We start from the raw sequence: 20,403 nt of genomic DNA, 5'->3' as shown, positions 1-20,403 counted from the left end.
AGCACTCTCTCTTGTTTTGGATTTCCAGCATCCACAGTATTTTGCTTTCATGTTAGCCTACAACAGCTGGATATTGGGAGGGTGATCAGTTAATCCAGGAAATTAATTTAACAGTTGGCTGAGAACAAGAGTTTTGGGATATAAAGGCATGATAGGGGAGAGTCAGTGGGAAACCTGCAGTGATTACATTTCATTTCAATTGTAGAGGCAGGGCAGAAACTGAGGCACAAGAAGAAAACGTTTGATTGTTGTTTGGATGCAGAAATCCAGAGGAGTTTAAAAAAAAGAGCTGGCAGAGGATTGGGAGCAGTTGAACGGGGTTGGAATGAAATGCTTCAACACAAAGATTAGCGGCATTAGAAGTGATTAGCTAAAGTAGAACAGCAGAGAACCAAGGTAGTGACAATATCAATTTCCATTAAATACAGAAAGTTGTCTAAGGGAGAGGGCACTGAGTGTGCAAAGATGTAGCGACAAGAGAAGGATTGCAAGATCTAGTTCAAGGGCTTAGATTGCAAATGAAGTTCAACCCAGTAAGGGGAAACTGTAACTGAATTGACATCTCTGATGTGAGAATTCTTACACACTAACACTGGGTCAATGATAGCTCAAGTTTATGCAATGAGGAGATGACAAGGGTTTGCAAGACAGAAAATAATTTCAAATGAAAAGCTTCAATTCCTCATAGCTTTGAGGAAATTTGTTTAGAGTTGGATTTGGTAAATGTAACAGGAGAGGCTGGATTGGATGGCCAGCGTCTGGACTTCTTTAGCATTTGTACCATCACTTTGTCATTTCATCTCCCCTTCCCTCTACCCTATCAGAGACCTCCCTTTTTGTTCAGAGATAGTAGGAACTGCAGATGCTGGAGAATCTGAGATAACAAGGTGTAGAGCTGGATCAACACAGCAGGATGTGGATGAACAAATCTTCCCTCCCCTGACCGCATCCCAAAACCAGCCCAGCTTGCCCCCGCCTCCCTAACCTGTCCTTCCTCCCACCTATCCCCTCCTCCCACCTCAAGCTCCACCCCCATCTCCCACCTACCAGCCTCATCCCGCCCCCTTGACCTGTCCATCCTCCCTGGACTGACCTGTCCCCCCCTAACTCCCCACCTACACTCACCTTTTCTGGCTCTACCCCCGCCTCTTTGACCTGTCCGTCTCCTCTCCACCTATCTGCTCCTTTTTCCATCTTCCAACTACCTCCCCCTCTCTCCGTATTTATTTCAGAATCCCCTTCCCCTCCCCCATTTCTGAAGAAGGGTCTAGACCCAAAACATCAGCTTTCCTGCTCCTCTGATGCTGCTTGGCCTGCTGTGTTCATCCAGCTCTACACCTTGTTATCCCTTTTTGTTCATCCGGTTTCCTCCACATTTAACTGGTTTGAAACCATTTACATTTATGTTTTTCTTCAGTTCTTATGAAAGATCCTCCAACCGTAATGCTGACTAAGTTTCTCTGTTCGTGAATGCTCTTTGATTAGCTGAGCATTTCCAGTTTTATTGAGGTAATAAGGTGTAGAGAACAAGCCAGCTTGGTGAGCAAGTCAACAACCTCACTACTAAGTGTCAGTGGTGGACAGAGTGGTTACTTGTGGATGTGGGGCCAGTCCTGGATGGTGTTAAACTTCTTGAGTGTTCTTGGAGCTGCACCCATCTAAGTAAATGGGAGTATTACATCACACTGCTGACCTGTGTCTTGTAGATGGTGGACAAGCTCGGGGGGCGGGGGGGAAGTGGTCAGGAAGTGAGTTACTTATCGCAATATTCCTAGCTTCTGATCTGCTTACGTAGCCACTAAGTTTACGTGGTGAGTCCAGTGCAGTTTCTAGTCAGTGGTAACCCGAAGGATGTTCTTAGCGGGGGATTCAATGAGGGTAACACCATTGAATATCAACGGGCAATGATTAGATTGTCTCTTATTGGAAATGGTCATTACCTGGCAATTGTGTGGTGCAAACGTTACTTGCCATTCATCAATTCAAATCTGACACTGATGAAGCAGCTGAAGGTTCGGCCTAGAACACTACCATGAAGAACTCCTGCAGAGATATCCATGTGCTGAGATGACTGACCTCCAACAACCACAACTATTTTCTTATGTGCCAAGTATGACTCTAATCAGTGGACAGTTTGCCCCAGTACCTATCTATTCTATTTCTGGTAAGGTCTTTGATGTAACACTTGGTTGAATATGGCCTTGATGTCAAGGGTTGTCACACACACCTCATTTCTGGAATTTAGCTCCTTTGTCCATGTTTGAGCCAAAGCTGTAATGAGGGCAGGAGCTGAGTGGCCCTGGCAAAACCGAAACTGGGCATCACTGAGCAGGTGCTGTTGACAGCGCTGTTGATGACATCTTCCATCACTTGACTGATGATTGAGAGCAGACTGATGGGCGGTAATGGGCTGCTTTTTGTGTGCAGGACATATGTGGAAAATTTTCCACATTGTCAGGTGAATACTAGTGTTCAAACAGTATTGGAAGAACTTGGCTAGGGGACGGCAAGTGCTGGCGCACAGGTCTTCAGGACATGTTGCCCTATTACAGTGAGAGGAGAAAGATTTAAAAAAAGATAGAATAGGCAACTTTTTTTTTTAAAACAGAGTGGTTCATGTATGGAATGAACTTCCAAAGAAAGGGGTGGATGTTGGTACAGTTACAGTGTTTAAAAGACAATTGGATAAGTATATGAGTAAATGTTTGGAGGGAGATGGGCCAAGCGCAAGTTTAATTTGGGATTATGGTTAGCCTGACCTGGTTGGACCAAAGGGTCTACTGCCCTGGTGTATGACTCCAGGACCCAAAGCTTTGTAGTATCTGTGCCTTTAACTGTTTCTTGATATCATGCGGAGTGATGTAATTGGAGAGCAAAGCCGATTTAATGGGCAGCACAGTGGCTCAGTGGTTAGGACTGCTGCCTCACAGCCCCAGCGACCCGGGGTTCAGTTCCACCCTTGGGCAACCGTGTGGAGTTTGCACATTCTCCCTGTGTCTGCATGGATTTTCGCCAGGTGCTTAGTTTCCTCCCACAGTCCAAAGATGCCCAAGTTAGGTGGATTGGCCATGCTAAATTAGCCGTAGTGTTCAGGGATGTGTACAGTAGGTGTGTTAGCCATGCGAAAGGCAGGGTGGTGGATGGGTCTGGTTGGGATGCTCTTTGGAGGGTCAGTGTGAACTTGTTGGGCCAAATGGCCGGTTTCCTAGACTGTAGGGATTCTATGGAATAATTATAGTACTAGGTGGAGCAAGAGTAATTATATAATTGGGTGTGGAGAAAGTAATTAGAGAATGCAAGCAGAGAGGTTAAATACAGAATCAGGGTGGAGCGTGTGTAAGAGAAAGGGGGCAATTAAGAGAGCTGGGCACGGAGAGGGCAATTAGAGTAATTATAGAGCCGGGCACGGAAAGAATACTTAGAAAATCAGTGGGGGATTAAGTACAGAATCTGGTAGGGTGAAATTAATTACAGAATCACTGGGGAGACAATTATTACAGAATTAGTTTAGAGAGTAATTAACAGATGGAGAATAACACCATTCAACTTGATGTGCAGAAGTTAAGGGTCTCAATGGGAGCTGAAGGTCTATTGTCATATAATGTCAGAGAATCAATTCCAGCCAGCACTGCTACTATTTACTGAACTTTACTTCCTCAAGTTTGAACTAGTCTTTGGATACACAAATGACCAGGAAAAAAACAAGCCCACAATGTTCTGGTTTAATATCTCTGGATCACATTCACTGCTTTATGAAGATATCCTCCACTGTTACACAGTACACACAAATAAAGCTCGTGCTCTTGATGTGAAAACACAGTTATGGTTCATTGTGCACTGGTGTCCTTATTTACAGATCTAGCAGCTAAAAATGGTCATGATTCAGCATGGATCAGCTTTACAAGAGGAACTCGCAATCTGAATGTGGCAACACAGACATTTCAAAAATCATTGTGGAATATTTTCACACAAAAATTCAATATAAATGGTATACTACATTGTTTTGGCAATACATAGTAGCAGAATATATACAATTCAGTAACAGCCCTGGTTTTAAGCCATATGTAACCTCTAATCACTGGTCCCGTGAGACATCACATGGCACATCACCGCTACTTGCCATGGAACACAACAGGCTAACATGTTTATACAACTGAGCGAGCTCGGACACTCTCCATGGGCAGAGATGTGACACCAGCTTTAACACACAACAAAACATACTGGGGCAGACAAATAACCTGCAGTATTGAGTACTCACTGAAAACCCATCTGCAGTCGTGCTACATGCTGCTAGAAATCGTTATAACACTTGTATGTTAGTACTCAGCTGCACTGGAGACCTACACTTTCAATCTTTGAATAACGAAACCTACTTTCATACAGAGACATCAGACAGATTTCTCTGACACCTGTCTAAATCTGATTTCAAGGACGATTGCACATTGAACTACAGAGAGCATTGCTCTTTCCAGTCAGCAGAACACTTTTAAACTCATTACAAGTCTCCCATTCACAGTATCCCAAACTGCAGTCATTCCCCTTGCCAAGCAGCTTCCAGGGCACATACTGAGATTCAGCCAGTCCCACAGGCACCAGGCTCTCACACAACCATTTTCTGTCAGGGTTGGCATTGAATGCCAGCTGTGGACTAACTGTATCGCCATTTCCAAATTTACAGACTGGATGATAGGTGATGGGACAACTCTTTTTCACACTTGTATGTGATCCAGCTCAACTCCTAATGCACAGTATATTCAAACCCAGCTCAAATTTACAAACATTGAAGCATTGTTAGTCTCTGACTGCAAAGTGAAGTTTGAAAGTAGGATTGAGAACTTTGCACTTACTTGTACCAATATCCTAGGTAACAGAAGAGCTAAACTAAAAAAAAAAAAGTCTGCTGCATAAAATGCCACAAGTTAGCAAGATATGTTCAAGAAACTTGCAAATTCAATCCCATTGTACAAGGCAACATCTGTATAACTAGAGGTTGGAAAATTGGACCAGCTATGGACTTTACTGTCAATATTGGAGTGATCACTTGAGTTAGTGATGCCATACAAAGCATTGGTCCTTGCATCAGAGATACCAACAGCAGCAGTAAAACTACTAGCTGCCTCTAAGCCCGAATCCTGAGATGTGATTTATGGCACCAAAGTCTGCTTCTAGATGGGTGAACAATTGCTTGCAGTGTTACTCAAGGCAATGACTGGGGTAATGATTTGATGAGAGTATGAAGGAAACACACTGCAGGGAAGCTAAAATGAGACTGGGTCTGTCGAGGATCACAGTGGTCCCACATCACCACCAGTTCCACTTTATGCCCAAGGTGTTGTTTTACATAAGTTGAGAGTTGCTGCATAGTAACATTAGGACTGGATAGCTCAGTGACCTCATCAACTTAGTGCCCTAAAGGAATGGACAGATACCTCTATACACCTCCCACAAGCGGGATTGGGTGCTTACTGAAAAAACTTGGAAGCAAATCTATTGTGGCAATAAAACAAAGAGAAGTCTGAGTATCCTTTTCCAAGGGAAGTATGCTTCATTGTTCCTGCACGGAAAGGTTAGTGTCTGAATTTTAACACTGACCTCAGTGAGACTGATATTTCACCAATCATTATGGTACAGTTATCCCTTCTCTTCCTTAACTAATCCTGAGGACCCCCCTCTGCAGAGATACAGAAATGACGGAGATACACGAAACTATTCTGTTTGTTCTATTTTGACTATATTCTCAAAACACTGAAATATAGTACAACAGAAACAGAATCCTGTGTGTTTTGGACAGCAATAATGCCAAAGTGATGAGAAGATGTTTTATGTCCATGTGATGATATGTTATGTTAATACAACAACAGGAAACAAAAGTCAAGTGAACTCAAGGTGGATTAATAGGTAATTGGCACACTGCTCTGGTACACACTCGGTTATAAACAGAGACAGCAACGTGATCACATGGAAACTTGGACCACATAAGCAGCAAATCACTCTCCTAAGGATGGATTTCACCTTATCTTTTCAAATGCTGTTCCCTAACATCACCCCGGGTTACACGTCTTCAACAAGTAAACTTACTCCCTCAGAAAAGACTCATTGTGGGCTCTTATTGCTAACTGTAGGAGGTGGCCATACTGTCAACTTCGACTATTTAAATACTTAAAATAAAGGAACTTAGGTCCCCAGCTAATACCTGGAGATGTCAGGGGCTCAGTGGGAGGTGGTGCACCCCACACAGGCTCAGCCCGACTCTCACCATTCAATAATATTCCTCAGATGCCATGTGGAAGCGCTTTGAGAATGGCTGTGAGCAGATTGCATCTCTGGGTCTAATTTAAAAGAAATATTTTTCAGGGTTGAAACTTTTGGAAATGACAGAAGCATCCCTCTACCATTGCAAAGCAGGTTGAGTGTTCCAACAACACAATAAGAGTAAGTGTCAGGGTTTAAAAAGTAGCAAAACAATCTTAAAGACAAAAAGTGCTCTGAGTTGGGTAAAATTAAAATTATAAAAATTAACTCAAAGAAAAATGTGAATATAGTAGTACAGGATTTGAAGAAGATCTGGATTGAGAACCAAATGAATATTTTAATTTGATAGCTGTCTTTAGTAGTGAAGGACTGGATTATAATTTCACTCTGGGACACAGTTTTCTTATTGTCTTCATTACAACAATGGCTTCAAACTTTGAGTTACAATAATATGAAGGTCATGGGTGATGGCTAGTTACATCAATTTGTGAGTCAGTTAGATACTGTGCCAGTCAGTTAATGGTTCAATACACAGTGTGTCAGATATGGAGTTGGCCAGACACCAGCGAAACACAGTCAGTCAGAAACTACATGTTGTGTCAGTCAAATAATACATTAGTTATCATGTCAATGAGATACTGTCAGTTGGCACGTGAAAAATTTTCCATCAAGTCCTGTTGTCAGACTGCCTCTACATAAGAGTTTTGATTTGCTGTTTCCCAGACAAATCCTGAAATTAAATATATGACTGCTATGATGTTTGGTCATTTGTCACACTGAACCTCCAAGTTAGAGAAAATGATAGTGATCCATAAATGTAATAATCCCAGAAAATCCAAAGTGTAAAGTATCAGAAGTTAGTGGTGAACTTGACCTATGTATCATTAGCCCAGTGAGGAATTGGAATGGAGGAGAGGAGAGATCCCACAGCCAGCAGGTTTTAATTGTAAATGTTTAAATGCTGCCACAAACCTCTGTGCCACACATGTAGTGTGCACCTGGAAGACAGCACATTGAACACCATGGAAGATGGAACACAAATATTTTAGCAACTGGGTTTTAGAAAACAGCAACAATACCAGAGAATCTCAGTGTTTTCTAAATCAACTCCATTCCCTTCAATGGAAAAAAAAATGTCAGATGCAGCAGCCTTTAAAATCACTGCCTAGTAAGGATCATTCCTTGTTGGCAAATATGTGTGGAATTTAATGTTAGACCAAAGTCTGAGAGAAATAATAGGCAGTTCAGGATGGTCTCATATACGGTTAAGTCTCACTTAGTGGAATGCCATAAAGTTCTCCATTACACAGTTGTCGAGATGGAGGGTGTCTTATTTGGGCTCTCATTACACATTATATGATTAGCCATCTCTGCTTCAAGCTCTAGTGCAGAATTCCGATCCTCCTGATCGCTGTCGGTGCTGCCATCACTGTCCTTTCCCGAGATCTCCAGCCCTCTGAGGAAATGTCCATTTCCATGCGGGATTGGATACAGCCCCTCCTGCAGACCGCTTATTCCCATTGGGCTAGGTAAGAGATCCTCATCAGACGACTGAATGGATTCATCATCTGCAACCATGTGATTCACAATATGAATCCCATCAAAGCTCATCGGAGTCGGAAAGGAGCCCTGACCTTTGAAAAGCCGGATCTGTATTCAAAAATAAACAGATGTTAATCCAAAGCAGCAAACTTTGACCTTACAGATGAAGAAACTAAACAGGTGAGAACACATCTACCTCACTCCACAATTTGTCTCCAAGTGGTTCCATAGGTTTGTTAACTCCTGCAATGGCTTGTTTGACTTGTAGGCAGTTCAGAGGACGTTCAAAGAACAAAGAACAGAGAAGATTACAGCACAGGAACAGGCCCTTTGGCCCTCCAAGCCTGCACCAACATGCTGCCTGTCACAACTAAATCTCCCTACCCTCCCGGGGACCGTATCCCTCTATTCCCATCCTATTCGTATATTTGTCAAGACGCCCTTTAAAAGTCACTATAGTATCTGCTTCCACAACCTCCCCCAGCAGCGAGTTCCAGGCACCTACCACCCTCTGTGTAAAAAAAAAAAAAAAAAAATTGCCTCGTACATCACCTTTAAACCTTGCTCCTTGCACAACCTCACCTCATAGCTAATGCCCTCCATACCAGGTAACATCTTGGTAAATCATTTCTATACCCTCTCCAAAGCCACCACATCCTTCTGGTAGTGTGGCGACCAGAATTGAACACAATATTCCAAGTGTGGCCTAACTAAGGTTCTATAAAGCTGCAACATTACCTGCCAATTTTTAAACTCATTGCCCTGGCTGATGAAGGCAAGCATGCCATATGCCTTGTTGACTTGCATTGCCACTTTCAGTGACCTATGTACCTGTACACCCAGATCCCACTGCCTATCAGTACTCTTGAGGGTTCTGCCATTTACTGTATATCTTCCATCTGGATTAGACCTTCCAAAATACATTACCTCACATTTTTCCAGATTAAACTCCATCTGCCATCTCTCTGCCCAAGTCACCAACCGACCTATATCCAGCTGTATCCTGACAGTCCTCATCGCTATCCGCAATTCCACCAACCTTTGTGACATCGGCAAACTTACTAATCAGACCAGTTACGTTCTCCTCCAAAACATTTATATATATTGTAACACCACTAGTCACAGCCCTCCTTTCAGAAACCCATCCTTCCACTACCCTCTGTCTTCTATGACCGAGCCTGTTTTTATCCATCTTGCAAGCTCACCTCTGACCCCGTGTGACTTTAACGTTCTGTATCAGCCTGCCAGGAGGGACCTTGTCACTAGACTGATAGCCGAAATGATTGGGTTGCCTTATGGAGATAGGTTAGACAGTCTGGGTTTCAGACCAGAACTGAAGAGTGAGGGGTGACTTAATTGAAGTATACAAGATTTTACGTGATCTTGACACAGTGAAAGGGATGCTTCCTCTTGTAGGTCAGTCAGAATTAGGGGGCACTGTTTTAGAATTAAGGTTCTTTCTTTCAGGACAGAGATGGGAAGAGTGTTATTCTAAGGATCGTGCAACTTTGGAACCGTCTTGGAAGGCAGTGGAGGCAAAATCACTAGACTGCTCAAAGTGGGCAGAAAAATAGCAAATCAAATTCAATTTGGAGAAGTGTAACATTATAATATTTAGAGAGGGCAAATGATAAATGGCAGGAACCAGAGAGGTAGAAAGAGGGCATTCTTGGAATGTAAGTCACAAGCCCCAAAGATAGCAGGTTAACACGCCTTTATTAATTGAGGCATGGAATACAACAGCAGGATGGTTAAACTAGAACTGTATACAACCCTAGTTAGGCTACAGCTATGGTACTGTGCAGAGTTTTGGTCACCATATTGTGGGAGGAATGTTATGGCACTGGAGAAAGAGAGAGAGGGTACAGAGGAGACTTACAAGGATGTTGCCAGGAGTCGAGACAGTTTAGCTCGAGGGAAGAGTGCATCGGTTGGAAGCATTTTCTTTTGAACAGAGGTGGCTGAAGGAAGATTTAGTATTACTGTATAAATTAATGATATCTGCTGTATCATTTTATTAAAAATAAAATATGGAAATTGTGCGTAGTTCTGATCACCACACTACCAGAAGGACTAGGATGCTTTGGAGAGGGTGTACAGAAGGTTTACCAGGATGTTGCCTGGTCTGAAAGGTTTTAGTTACGAGGAGAGGTTAGGGAAACTCGGATTTTCATAGGAAAGATGGAGGCTGAGAGGCAACTTGATAGAGGTCTACAAAATTATGGAAAGCATAGATAGGATGGATAGTCAGAGGCTTTTTCCCAGAGCAGAAAGGTCAACTGCAAGAGGGCACAGATTCAAGGTTGGAAGGGGAATGGTTAGGGGATACGTGCAGGGAAAATTTTTCACACAGATGGTAGTGGGTGCCTGGAATGCACTGCCAGTGGAGGTGGTGGAAGCAGGCATGTTAACAACGTTTTAGGTGCATCTTGATAGACATATGAACGAGAGTCAAACAGAGGGATGGAAACTGCGTATGAGCAATAAGTAGTGGGTCTAAATAAGGATTAGGAATTGGTGCTTGGTGGACCGAAGAGCCTGTTCCTGTGCTGTATTGCATTGTATAATTGTATTGTATTGTATCATACCAATAGAGACTGAATAGAAAGGATGCGAAGAATAAATAGCAGGGAGGGCAGATTTAAAAGAACAGGTTGAATGATTAGAGGGGAGACAAGGAGAAATTCAGAGTTGTAAGAGTCTGAAACTCGCTGCCTTAAGGAGTGGCATTGTCAGATAAACCCCATCATACTAACTACATATTCACATACAGGCAAAAGTGCTGAAACCTAGTGGGTTTAATGGACAAGAGCTGGCATTTGGATTCTGCTACAACTGGCAGATACCATAGGCCAAACACCCTTCTGCATCATTTTACATTTTTAAAATCCTATTATGGACATGTAGGGATCTGGTCACCTAGGTGCCACAGCCCGTAGGGATCTGGTGATTTTGATGAACTATGCATTCAAAGTGGAGCTGGCTGTTGTAAATGGCCCCTAGGGTGGTATCTCCATTGGTGATGCTATAATCCAATCAGATCATGATATTCTAACAAAGCAGGACTATGTGGTATTTTCTGCCAATCTTTTTACCTAGCCAGGTGTCATCTCATGTCCTGAAGGTGCTGATCTCTTTCTGGGGGTAAGCCCAAGGAAGATGCTAAACACAATGATCCCCCAAGTGTTAATCATCACAGTCACTCTCAAACTACACTGGGGGTGTGGAAGGTAAATCTGCCTCCCCAAATCTGCAAACATCCAGGTGGGCACACTCCTAAATAGAAATGGCAAGGAGCTGCTCCTCCAACCACAGGATAGTTCTCGTCTGTGTTTGCTGTTAATTGAGCAGTGAAGAGGTTAAGAAAGAGGCTGCAATGGGGTTGGGGGAGACAAGGATTCTATAAAACGTGCTGGGAGCAGAGGTGGTGAGCATAAAGGGCAGTGGGGTAGAGAGAGGAAGGCTGCATTGAGAAGAGAATTCTTTGATTCTGGGAGAAAGAAAGTAGGAGGCTGCAACGAAGAGAACAGTTTCTAACTTGACGAAGGAATACTCAGCTAACTAGGAACCAGGAAATCTTGAAATCACTAAGACATTGAATTACTTGCACATGAATGTGGAATCTCTAGCTTAAGGTTTGTGGTCAGTAGCTACTGTATGGAAAAAGGTTGTAGATACTTTTGGAATGAACACTGCCAATTCTTAAATCAGAGATTGAGATGCAGTAAAGGAATAGTTACTGCCCGGCTACAATATTCCAGCTTTGTGACTCCATAATGTTGAAAGCTTATATCTGTATTCTTATGCTAATTTAAATGCTGCGATATTTAAATTTACGGCTTCCTTGTGTTGCACTTAAAATTTAACATATGCTTGATAATTTTCTAAAGGGTATTGATGACTTTTTCTAATTCTGCTTCTGTCCGAATCTAAATACAACACAAATATAGAAGGGATAGTAGGAACTGCCGATGCTGGCGTCTGAGATAACAAGGTGAGAGGCTGGAAGAACACAGCAGGCCAAGCAGCATCAGAGGAGCAGGAAAGCTGGCGTTTCGGGTCTGGACCCTTCTTCAGAAATATGTAACAAATACAGAAGGTTTTGGTACTACGTGACTGTATTACCTAATAAATAAATCAGGACAACTTTGGTCACCTTCTTCCAGGATCAGCCAATTCAACACTGACCAGAAATTTAACAGCTTCATAGTTGGTGCTTAAGTTTGCTTGATTAGTTATTTAATGGAGGGAGTGCAGCCTGGTTGACATTCCTGTTCAGGTGGGGAAGGCTGTGAAAGGGTGGCACAATAAAATAAAACTGAGGATCCTTTGAGACCCTGACATCTTGTAACTTAAAGTCCATTCTGAGAGATAGATTATATATCCCCCCACCCCCACTTCCCAGTAATAGACTTCCATTCAGTCAACCACCAGGAATAAATCTGCATTCATTCTTTCATCTGCACCCTCCCTTTCTATAGGCATGAACTGTTAGTTCCCCAGAGAATAAACCTCTACTCCGTCTCCACTCCCTCACTTAACTCAGCAGCCTCAATGCAGTTCCACTTCAACCTGGCAGTAGCCTCTTTCCACACAGGAGAAAGACTGCCGACTGTTTTGTGCTGCAGACTGGATTGACACAGTCGAGCACAGTCCAGTTTGAAATTAATGGTCTGTAGAGACCTCCAGGACACCCTGGTCCACTCTTCCTTCACTCCCAACAGCACCTTTCCTGATGGCCAAATGGTATTATCGCTGGACTGTTAATCCAGAGACCCAGATAATGATCTGGGGACCTGGGTTCGAAATCTGCCAATGGCAGGTGGTGGAATTTGAATTTATAAATATCGGGAATTAAGAGTCTAATGATGACCATGAATCCATTGTCGATTGTTGGAAAAACCCATCCGGTTCACTAAAGTCCTTTAGGGAAGGAAATTGGTATCCTTACTTGGTCTGGCCATATGTGATTCCAGACCCACAGCAATGTGGTTGACTCTTAACTGTCCTCTGCGCAGTTCGGGATGGGTAATCAATGCTGCCGAGTCTTCAATGCCCTATTTCTGTGAATTAATAAAGAAAAAAAACTGCAGAAGGTGCAACTCCTGTCCATTTACCTCCTCCATCCTCAGTATCCAAAGGCCCAAACATACCTTCCAGGCAAAGCAGCGCTTTACCTGTGCTTCACACAATCTAGTCTACTGCATTCGCTGCTCACAAAGTGGTCTCCTCTACATTGGGGAAACGAAGCGTAGACTGGGTGACCACTTCGCAGAACACCTAAGTTCTGCCTGCAAAAAAGACCCTGAGCTTCCAGTTGCTTGCCACTTCAACACACCACCCTGTTCACTGGCCAATCTCTGTCACAGGCTTGCTGCAAGGCTCCAGTGAAGCTCAGTGCAAGCTGGAAGAAGAGCATTCCATTTTTCGCTTGTAGACCCTGCATCCTTCTGACCTCAATAGAGTTCAATATTTTTAGGGCTTGAACTCTCTGAAGTCCTTGCCTGTACCCACTCACACAAGGCCTTGTTATTACATAGTCTGCTATTACACACATTACCCATTGTTAGCCACGAACAGTCTCCATTAATAGCTATTCAATTTCCTAGCCAGATCATTATCAACTCCTTTGTTTGCCCAACTGTTTCTCTCTTTCTTTGGGCTCTATCCTACCTGTCGTTTACTCCTTACTCCCCTCCCCTATCTTCTGCATATAAACCAACATTTTCTTAGCTACCATCAGTTTTGAGGAAGGGTTACTGGACCCAAAACGTTAATGCTGATTTCTTTCACAGATGCTGCCAGACCTGCTGAGCTTTTCCAGCAATTTCTGTTTTGGTTTGTTTGTAATTACAGAGATGGGTTCACTTTCATTTTTCATGTGAGCTGCAGTTAGGCCTGGCTCCCAGGAATAAAAGGCTGTCTGCTAAGCCACTGCATCAGCTGACAGCACACTAACCAAGGTGAGAGGGCACAGAGTACAATTATCAACAACAACCTGCTGCACCTACAACACTGAAAGCTGCTGGTTGGTTGGCTAGGACAGAGAACAACACACTCAATGTACTTAGTACCACACGACTACGGTTTCTAGGTGTAGTTGCCAGGATTCACTTTGATGGTAACAGCTATGAGATTCCGCAGGCTGCACTTCTCCCTCAGTGCTCTGGGTCTAAAAACCTCACTGCGCTACTGAACGCTATCTCATCAGACCACAGACTCCCACACTTTGCCACAACTACTCGAAATCTGACTGCTGTGTGGGGAGAGTACCCTGAAACACAGTTAGTCTAAAGAAACTGTGCAAAGGTGGGGGATGAGGGGTTGAAAAGATATGAGTGAGAGAGAGAGAACACAATAGAAAGTGCCTTTGGGGTGAGAAAGAAGTGTGACAACATGTAGTAAGCAACAGGTACGAGACTTTTAGTTCTGCGTAGATATGAGCACAAAACTCTTCTTCAGTAATGAGAAAACAGGTTTAAAACAGTCCAGTTTGGGGAGACCGCATCTGGAAAATTCCTCTTTAAATCCAGGGACGAGGTAGTTCGTTCAGGTGATCACTATACTCTGAATTCCCAACAGCATTGTCAATCTTTGGGAAAGCAGTGACATTTGCCACAGGAGACACAGGTCCAGTTCACGTGTGAAAGAATTCAATGAATCAGTACTGTCTGTGTGAGTTGCTCCTGAAGTTCACTATTCTCTGGGAAAATAACTTGCTGATCACAGCCAACCTAGATCTGGCCTCTGGTCAGAAAATTGTGATCTCTGATCCTTTCTAAAACCACTGTACATTTGTGGGTAATGGTTGCTCACATGTATAGGTCGGTATCTTATTTCTGCCTTTTAAAAAAAAAATCAATACCATTCTACCGAAGGTGATTGTTCAGCTCTTACAGATGTATTTTTAGCTCCTTTTGTGTTATTTTTGAGGGTGAAATTGGCAGTGATGGTTTCTGTTCAATAGTAAGGCAACAGGAGAAGATGGATTACACTCCATGAAAATGTCACCTATGTAAATATCAACTCCCTACTTTTAACTAAGCATTTAAATTTACAAACTTCATTTGTGTACAACTATATACAGTATTTAACTGCATTCATATATATCTAGAACGAGGACATTGCTTTTTGTGGAAAGACGGGACAGGCTGTGTATCCTCTGGAGTTTAGAAGATTCAGAGGTGAGTTAATTAAAACAGAAGATCCTGAGGGAACTTTACCAAGTAGACTTCAAAAACATGTTGTTTCGCCTTGTGGGAAAATCCAGAACCAGGGCTCAAAGATCAAAAATAAGACGATGTCCATATAAGTCAGATGAGGAGACTTTTTGTTCATATCGGAGGGTTGAGTGTCTTCCTCAAAAGGGAGTGGATGCAGAATCTTTACACTTTTAAGGCAGAGTCAGATAGATTCTTGATTACCGCATGTATGAAAGATATTCGGGACATGTAGGAATGTAGAACTGATGTTAAAATCAGATCAGCCATGACCTTATCGAATGGTGGTGCAGGTTCAAAGGGCTGAGAGACCTACTCTTGTTCTTTGTTCGTTTAATCTACAAGTGCCAGTGAACAATCCCACATTATGATGATGGGATGTTCACTGATGAATAATGAGGAATTCATGTACCACAGTCTAGGGCCTGAGGCGACCACCTGCCATCATGACCATGCTTCGTGCCAAGTATGACTCCAGCCAGCAAAATGCTCCCCTCTACCATCCTCAATTTGCAATGACTTAATTTTACTAGCATTGCTTAGTGCCACACTTGGTCAAATCTGCGTCAATGTCAAGGGAGATGACACCTTTTAATACCGCTCTCCTGTCAATTTTTGGCTTAAGGCTTACTGAGATCCAAAGTCAAGCGGCCCTGATAGAACCAAAAAACTGTGCACTGGTGAGCACGTTATTGCTGGTAAGCAAAGAGTTAACAACCCCCTCCCTCAGTTTATGGATGCTGATAGGACAGTAATAGGCCAAATTAGGTTTGCCTCACACTTTGTGGACAGATACACCGGGGCAAATTCTGACATTAGCAGTGAGATGCAGTGCTTTCCTCCTTCAGGTGTGTTACCAGAAGCTGAATTTATATACCATTACAGCAAAATGACCCAAGCAGTTTCACAGAGCTGCAATTTAAAATACATAAGTTTTTTTGCATTAAAAAAAACATAAGACTGGTCAAATAGATGTTTCATCGAAGAGGGAGGTAGAGGTAGAAAGATGTAGCAAAGGAATTTATTAGTATCAAGCATAAGTGACTGTCAACTGTGAACAGGATTGATTCACGAGAGCAAAGAAATGGGGATTCTGGGAAAGAGGGCTTGGGACTGGAGGTTAGACATAAAGATGGGCATGGCCATAAAACAGGAAGATGAAAATGCTAAATTTGAGACATCAAGTTGTGGTATATGTCAGTTCAGTCTGTTGGGTGAGCTGGACGTGCTGCAGATTAAGACTTGAGCAGAGTTGTGGTAAGCTCAAGTTGTCTTTTTTTACATAGTAATAACAAAATACCAAATCAAGTATCAGTATCTAAGTCAGATATTCTGGTCAGATGTAACAGTGTGGGCTGAATGCCAAGTGCCTGGGGGTATAGTTCAGTAAAGTGCTCTAGATTCTGATTAAGATGGCCATGTAACAGAAATGGTTCAATCTCCCATCAGTGGAACAAGTGGCAGGATCTACTATGACTGCTTCTGAGGCTGGTTGTTCACAATTTGAGAGGAAGGCTTGATCCTTTGGTTTATACCATGGGTGTTCATATGGGATGTCTCAGTTTTCTTGAGCATTAGGCCATCAGTCATTAAAGTGAAGGGGAGACTTCTGCAGGGCTTTGATAATAGTCTAAAATATTGTTCTAGATTTGAGACTGATTAATAGTAGATGGATTAATTCTGCCTGGACCAGCATGTCTTTGCTGATAGATGCGACACACTGTAGAGACTTCATACCTGTGGTCTAAGTGTGGTAGTGCAAAGTCTGCAAGCACAGTCAGCTAGACAGTGGTCTTGATCAAAGCATATCACTGATAAATCTGCAAGCACAAGCAGCCATTATAGTGGTGTTGATCAATGTAGAGTTCAGTTGGACATTCATGGTTTGGACACAGGTCTGCCAGAGAGCAGCACTTCACTGCAGGGTACACCAAGGATACAGGATACTGTATGACAAGTTTGACCATTTCTTTCCCCTTGGAAACCCAGCAAGATTCTGGAGCAGACTGACTCTACATCATAGTTCCTTCTCGAAGTTGTGGAGATGCTATCTCAATGACAGGGTGCAATTGAGCATGATGTCTCAATTTTTGGTATGGTTTACCTCCACACTGCAGTATCCTCTGTCAATCAATGACAGATAGATTCTTATAACAATATGCATTAGCATAACCAAACTTATGGAATTCTGCTTTGGGCAAACCATTCGAGTTTACAGGGGATCACGGTCAGAAGGTTGGCTAGCTGAGTGCTGGAAGGTACGAAGGCAGGGAAAAGGTTTTGAATAGGTGTAGGGGAGGAAGCTCAGGGTGGGGTCAGGCAGTTAGGTAAAAGTTACAAAAAATGATTTTGCCCTAGATGGTCTCCAGTTTGGAAAGATCATCTCCAATCTTTGCCATTAATCTGACACTAGGATAAAATTGTGGCTCGTTACAGACTGGATAATGAACAACCTGGCAAGAAACTTGCTGTGGAAGCATCTTATGAGATTGTGGAAAGGAAGAGTTGGGTGGAGTCCTGCATGAAAACGCCAGTACCACACACGCTCTCAGGGAAATCACAAATGAGAAAGTGGAGGGGGAAACTGGATTCTTGGTGTTTTCTGGATGTAGTGGTGTAGAAGTGGAAAGAGAACCTACTGTTAGAGGCTCAGGATGTGATCAGTGGTTAAGAGATTTATCAAGCAAAAGTATTAAACTTAAGGTCAGAGCAGAAACTGGGCAGGATAGTTTGGCTGCTGTGCAAAGGCTAGAAAGAGTTTGGGAAAGCTAATGATGGAAAAAGCACTCTGTTCATGGTCAATGACAAATGTAATTTGTAACTTTGGTTAGGTTTTCAGTCCTGCAACAGGTTAGGAAACAAGATTGGAAGGATCTGAATGAGTTACAGGAAAAATTAGCAGAGAGTTGGAGGTGATAACACGCGCAGACATATGAATTAGGAAGAGTAGGCCAGCCTCTCGAAACTGCTCTGCCATTTTACAGGATTAAGGCTGATCTGATTGCAGACTCAATTCTGTTTTCCTGTTATCCCCTATTACAATCGACTCCCTTCTTAATCAATAATCTAACTCAAGTAAAATGCAATAACACTTTCTTCACTGCTCTCTGGGGAAAATTGCACATCTTAATGACCCTTGGAGAAAATTCTCTCTCATCTCCATCTGAAATGGGAGACATTCTATTTTTAAACTGTATCCCCTATTTCTAGCATCTTTCAGAAAGGGGAAGCATCCTCTTGACATATATCCTTAGGATCTTCGATGTCAGTAAATGCACGTCTCATTATTCTCAACTCCAATGAGTATAGGCATAAATGGCTCAATCTTCCCTCATAAGCCAATCCCTTCATTCCATATTCAGTCGAGTGAACCTTTCCTGAATTGTTTCCATTGCAATTGGATCCTTTATGCAAGGAGAGCAAAACTGTGAAAGTCACCAACATACCTGAGGGGCACCACACCTCAAGCTACAAGGCAGGCCATTCATGGTGATCTCAGGTGGTACAGGAATTGAACTGTTAGTGTCACTCTGCAGACAACTAGCCATTTAGCAACACAGCTACCCCACACCAAAACACTACACAGTACTCCAAATCACTAATTCACTAACATCCTGTGTAACTAACAAACTTCCCTACTTTTATATTCCCTTGCAATAAATGCCAACTTACCAACTGACTTTTAACCACATGCTGCACTTGTACACTAGTCTTTTGTGATTATATACCAGGACATCCAGATCTCTGTACTTCAGACTGCACACTCTCCATTCAAATCGATTGCTTCTCCATTCTTCCCATCAATGTTCACATTTCCCATCTTCTATTTCGATTGTCGATTCATTCATTTGTTAGTAATGCCATGTGCATTCATATACAGAGCTTTTGGGTGTGTCTTTTTACTATATTCATCATTACATTACAATATTACAAAATCTGGCCTTATTGCCACTGCACTCTTAAGTTGGTACACTCCACACCTTCAGACCAAATTCTGACGATCACTATCAATTTTACTACCTTGTTCTATTGCCTTTTCCTTTCTATCTACCACATCTTTCTTCTTTCAAAGGACACAAGAAAGGGGTGTGCAGGCCCTAAAATTATTGAACTCGATATTGGGTATCGAGGGATCCCCAAGTGGAAAATGAAATGCTGTTCTTCTAGTTTTGCTGACCCCACTAGATCACTACAACAGGCCTGAGACAGAAATGTTGGCCAGGGATCACAGTGTCGTGTTGAAGTGGGAGGCAACTGGAAGCTCTGGGTCATTTTCTTAAACATATTTAGTCACGAACTGGACAAATTAGATTGGGGCAAGCTGAGGGTAAATCCACATTTGATATGTGGAAAATTTTTTAAAAGCCAGTTGATCAGAGTTCAGGACGAGCATGTTCTTGTGAAGATGAAAGATAAGAACGGTAAGATTCAGGAACCCTAGATGACAAGAAAATTGAAAGTTTAGCCAAGAAGAAAAAGGAAGCATGTGCAAGATTTAGAAAACTGAAATCAGGCAAAGCCTTTGAGGAAAATAAAGGAAGCAGAAAATAATTAGGAGGGCTAAACAGGGTCATAAAATGTCCTTGGCAAGTAGGATTAAGGAGACTCCCAAATAATTTTATATCAGGAGCAAGAGGGCAGCTAAGGAAAGGGTGGTTCACTCAAGGATATAGGAGGGAATTTATGCATGGAGGCAGAGAAAGTGGGTGATATCCTTAATGAGTACTTTGCATCAGTATGCACCAAGCAGCAGGATAGGATGATGGTAGGATGAGATAGGGATATGTTAATATTGTAGGGCATGCTGATATTAAGGGGAGGTAGTGTTGGGTTAGGCCTTGAAAAACATTATGGTAGATAAGCCCCTAGGGCCTGATGTGACCTATCCCAAGTTATTGACGGAGGCAAGGGAAGAGATTTCTGGGGCCTTGAGAAAGATCTTTGTATCCTTTTTAGCCACAGGGAAGGTCCAAGAAGACTGGAGAATAGCCAATGTTGTTCCTTTGTTTAAAAAAATGCAACAGGGATAATCTAGGAAATTATAGGCTGATGAACCTTACAACAATGGTAGGGAAATCACATTAGAAGACTCTTAGGGACAGGATTTACTCACATTTGAAAAGGACTGGAATTATTAGGGATAGTTACCATGTTTTTATTCTGGGAGGTCTTGTCTCGGATGGTGATGGCTAGCACGAGGGGACATAGCTTTAAATTGAGGGGTGATAGATATAGGACAGATGTCAGAGGTAGGTTCTTTACTCAGAGAGTAGTAAGGGCGTGGAATGCCCTGCCTGTAAAAATAGTAGACTCGCCCACTTTAAGGGCATTTAAATGGTCATTGGATAAACATATGGATGATAATGGAATAGTTTAGGTTAGATGGGCT

General features: G+C 42.6%; 1 protein-coding gene across 1 annotated transcript in view; it reads right to left on the bottom strand.

The window, feature by feature from the left end:
• Window positions 1-3,715: 3,715 nt before the first annotated feature.
• The window catches only part of LOC109912220 (EVI5-like protein), a 255,491-nt gene continuing 238,803 nt past the window's right edge, over window positions 3,716-20,403 (bottom strand). The window contains exon 19 of the mRNA XM_048617851.1: window positions 3,716-7,902. Within this exon, the coding sequence (XP_048473808.1) occupies window positions 7,555-7,902 (348 nt within the window). The 3' untranslated portion in view covers window positions 3,716-7,554. The remainder of the gene's footprint in view (window positions 7,903-20,403) is intronic.

This window comes from Rhincodon typus, chromosome 38 (assembly GCF_021869965.1).
Source record: "Rhincodon typus isolate 14 chromosome 38, sRhiTyp1.1, whole genome shotgun sequence".
NCBI classification, from domain to species: Eukaryota; Metazoa; Chordata; class Chondrichthyes; order Orectolobiformes; family Rhincodontidae; genus Rhincodon; species Rhincodon typus.
The sequence above is the reverse complement of the archived record's forward strand: the minus strand, read 5'-3'. Positions and strand labels throughout refer to the sequence as shown.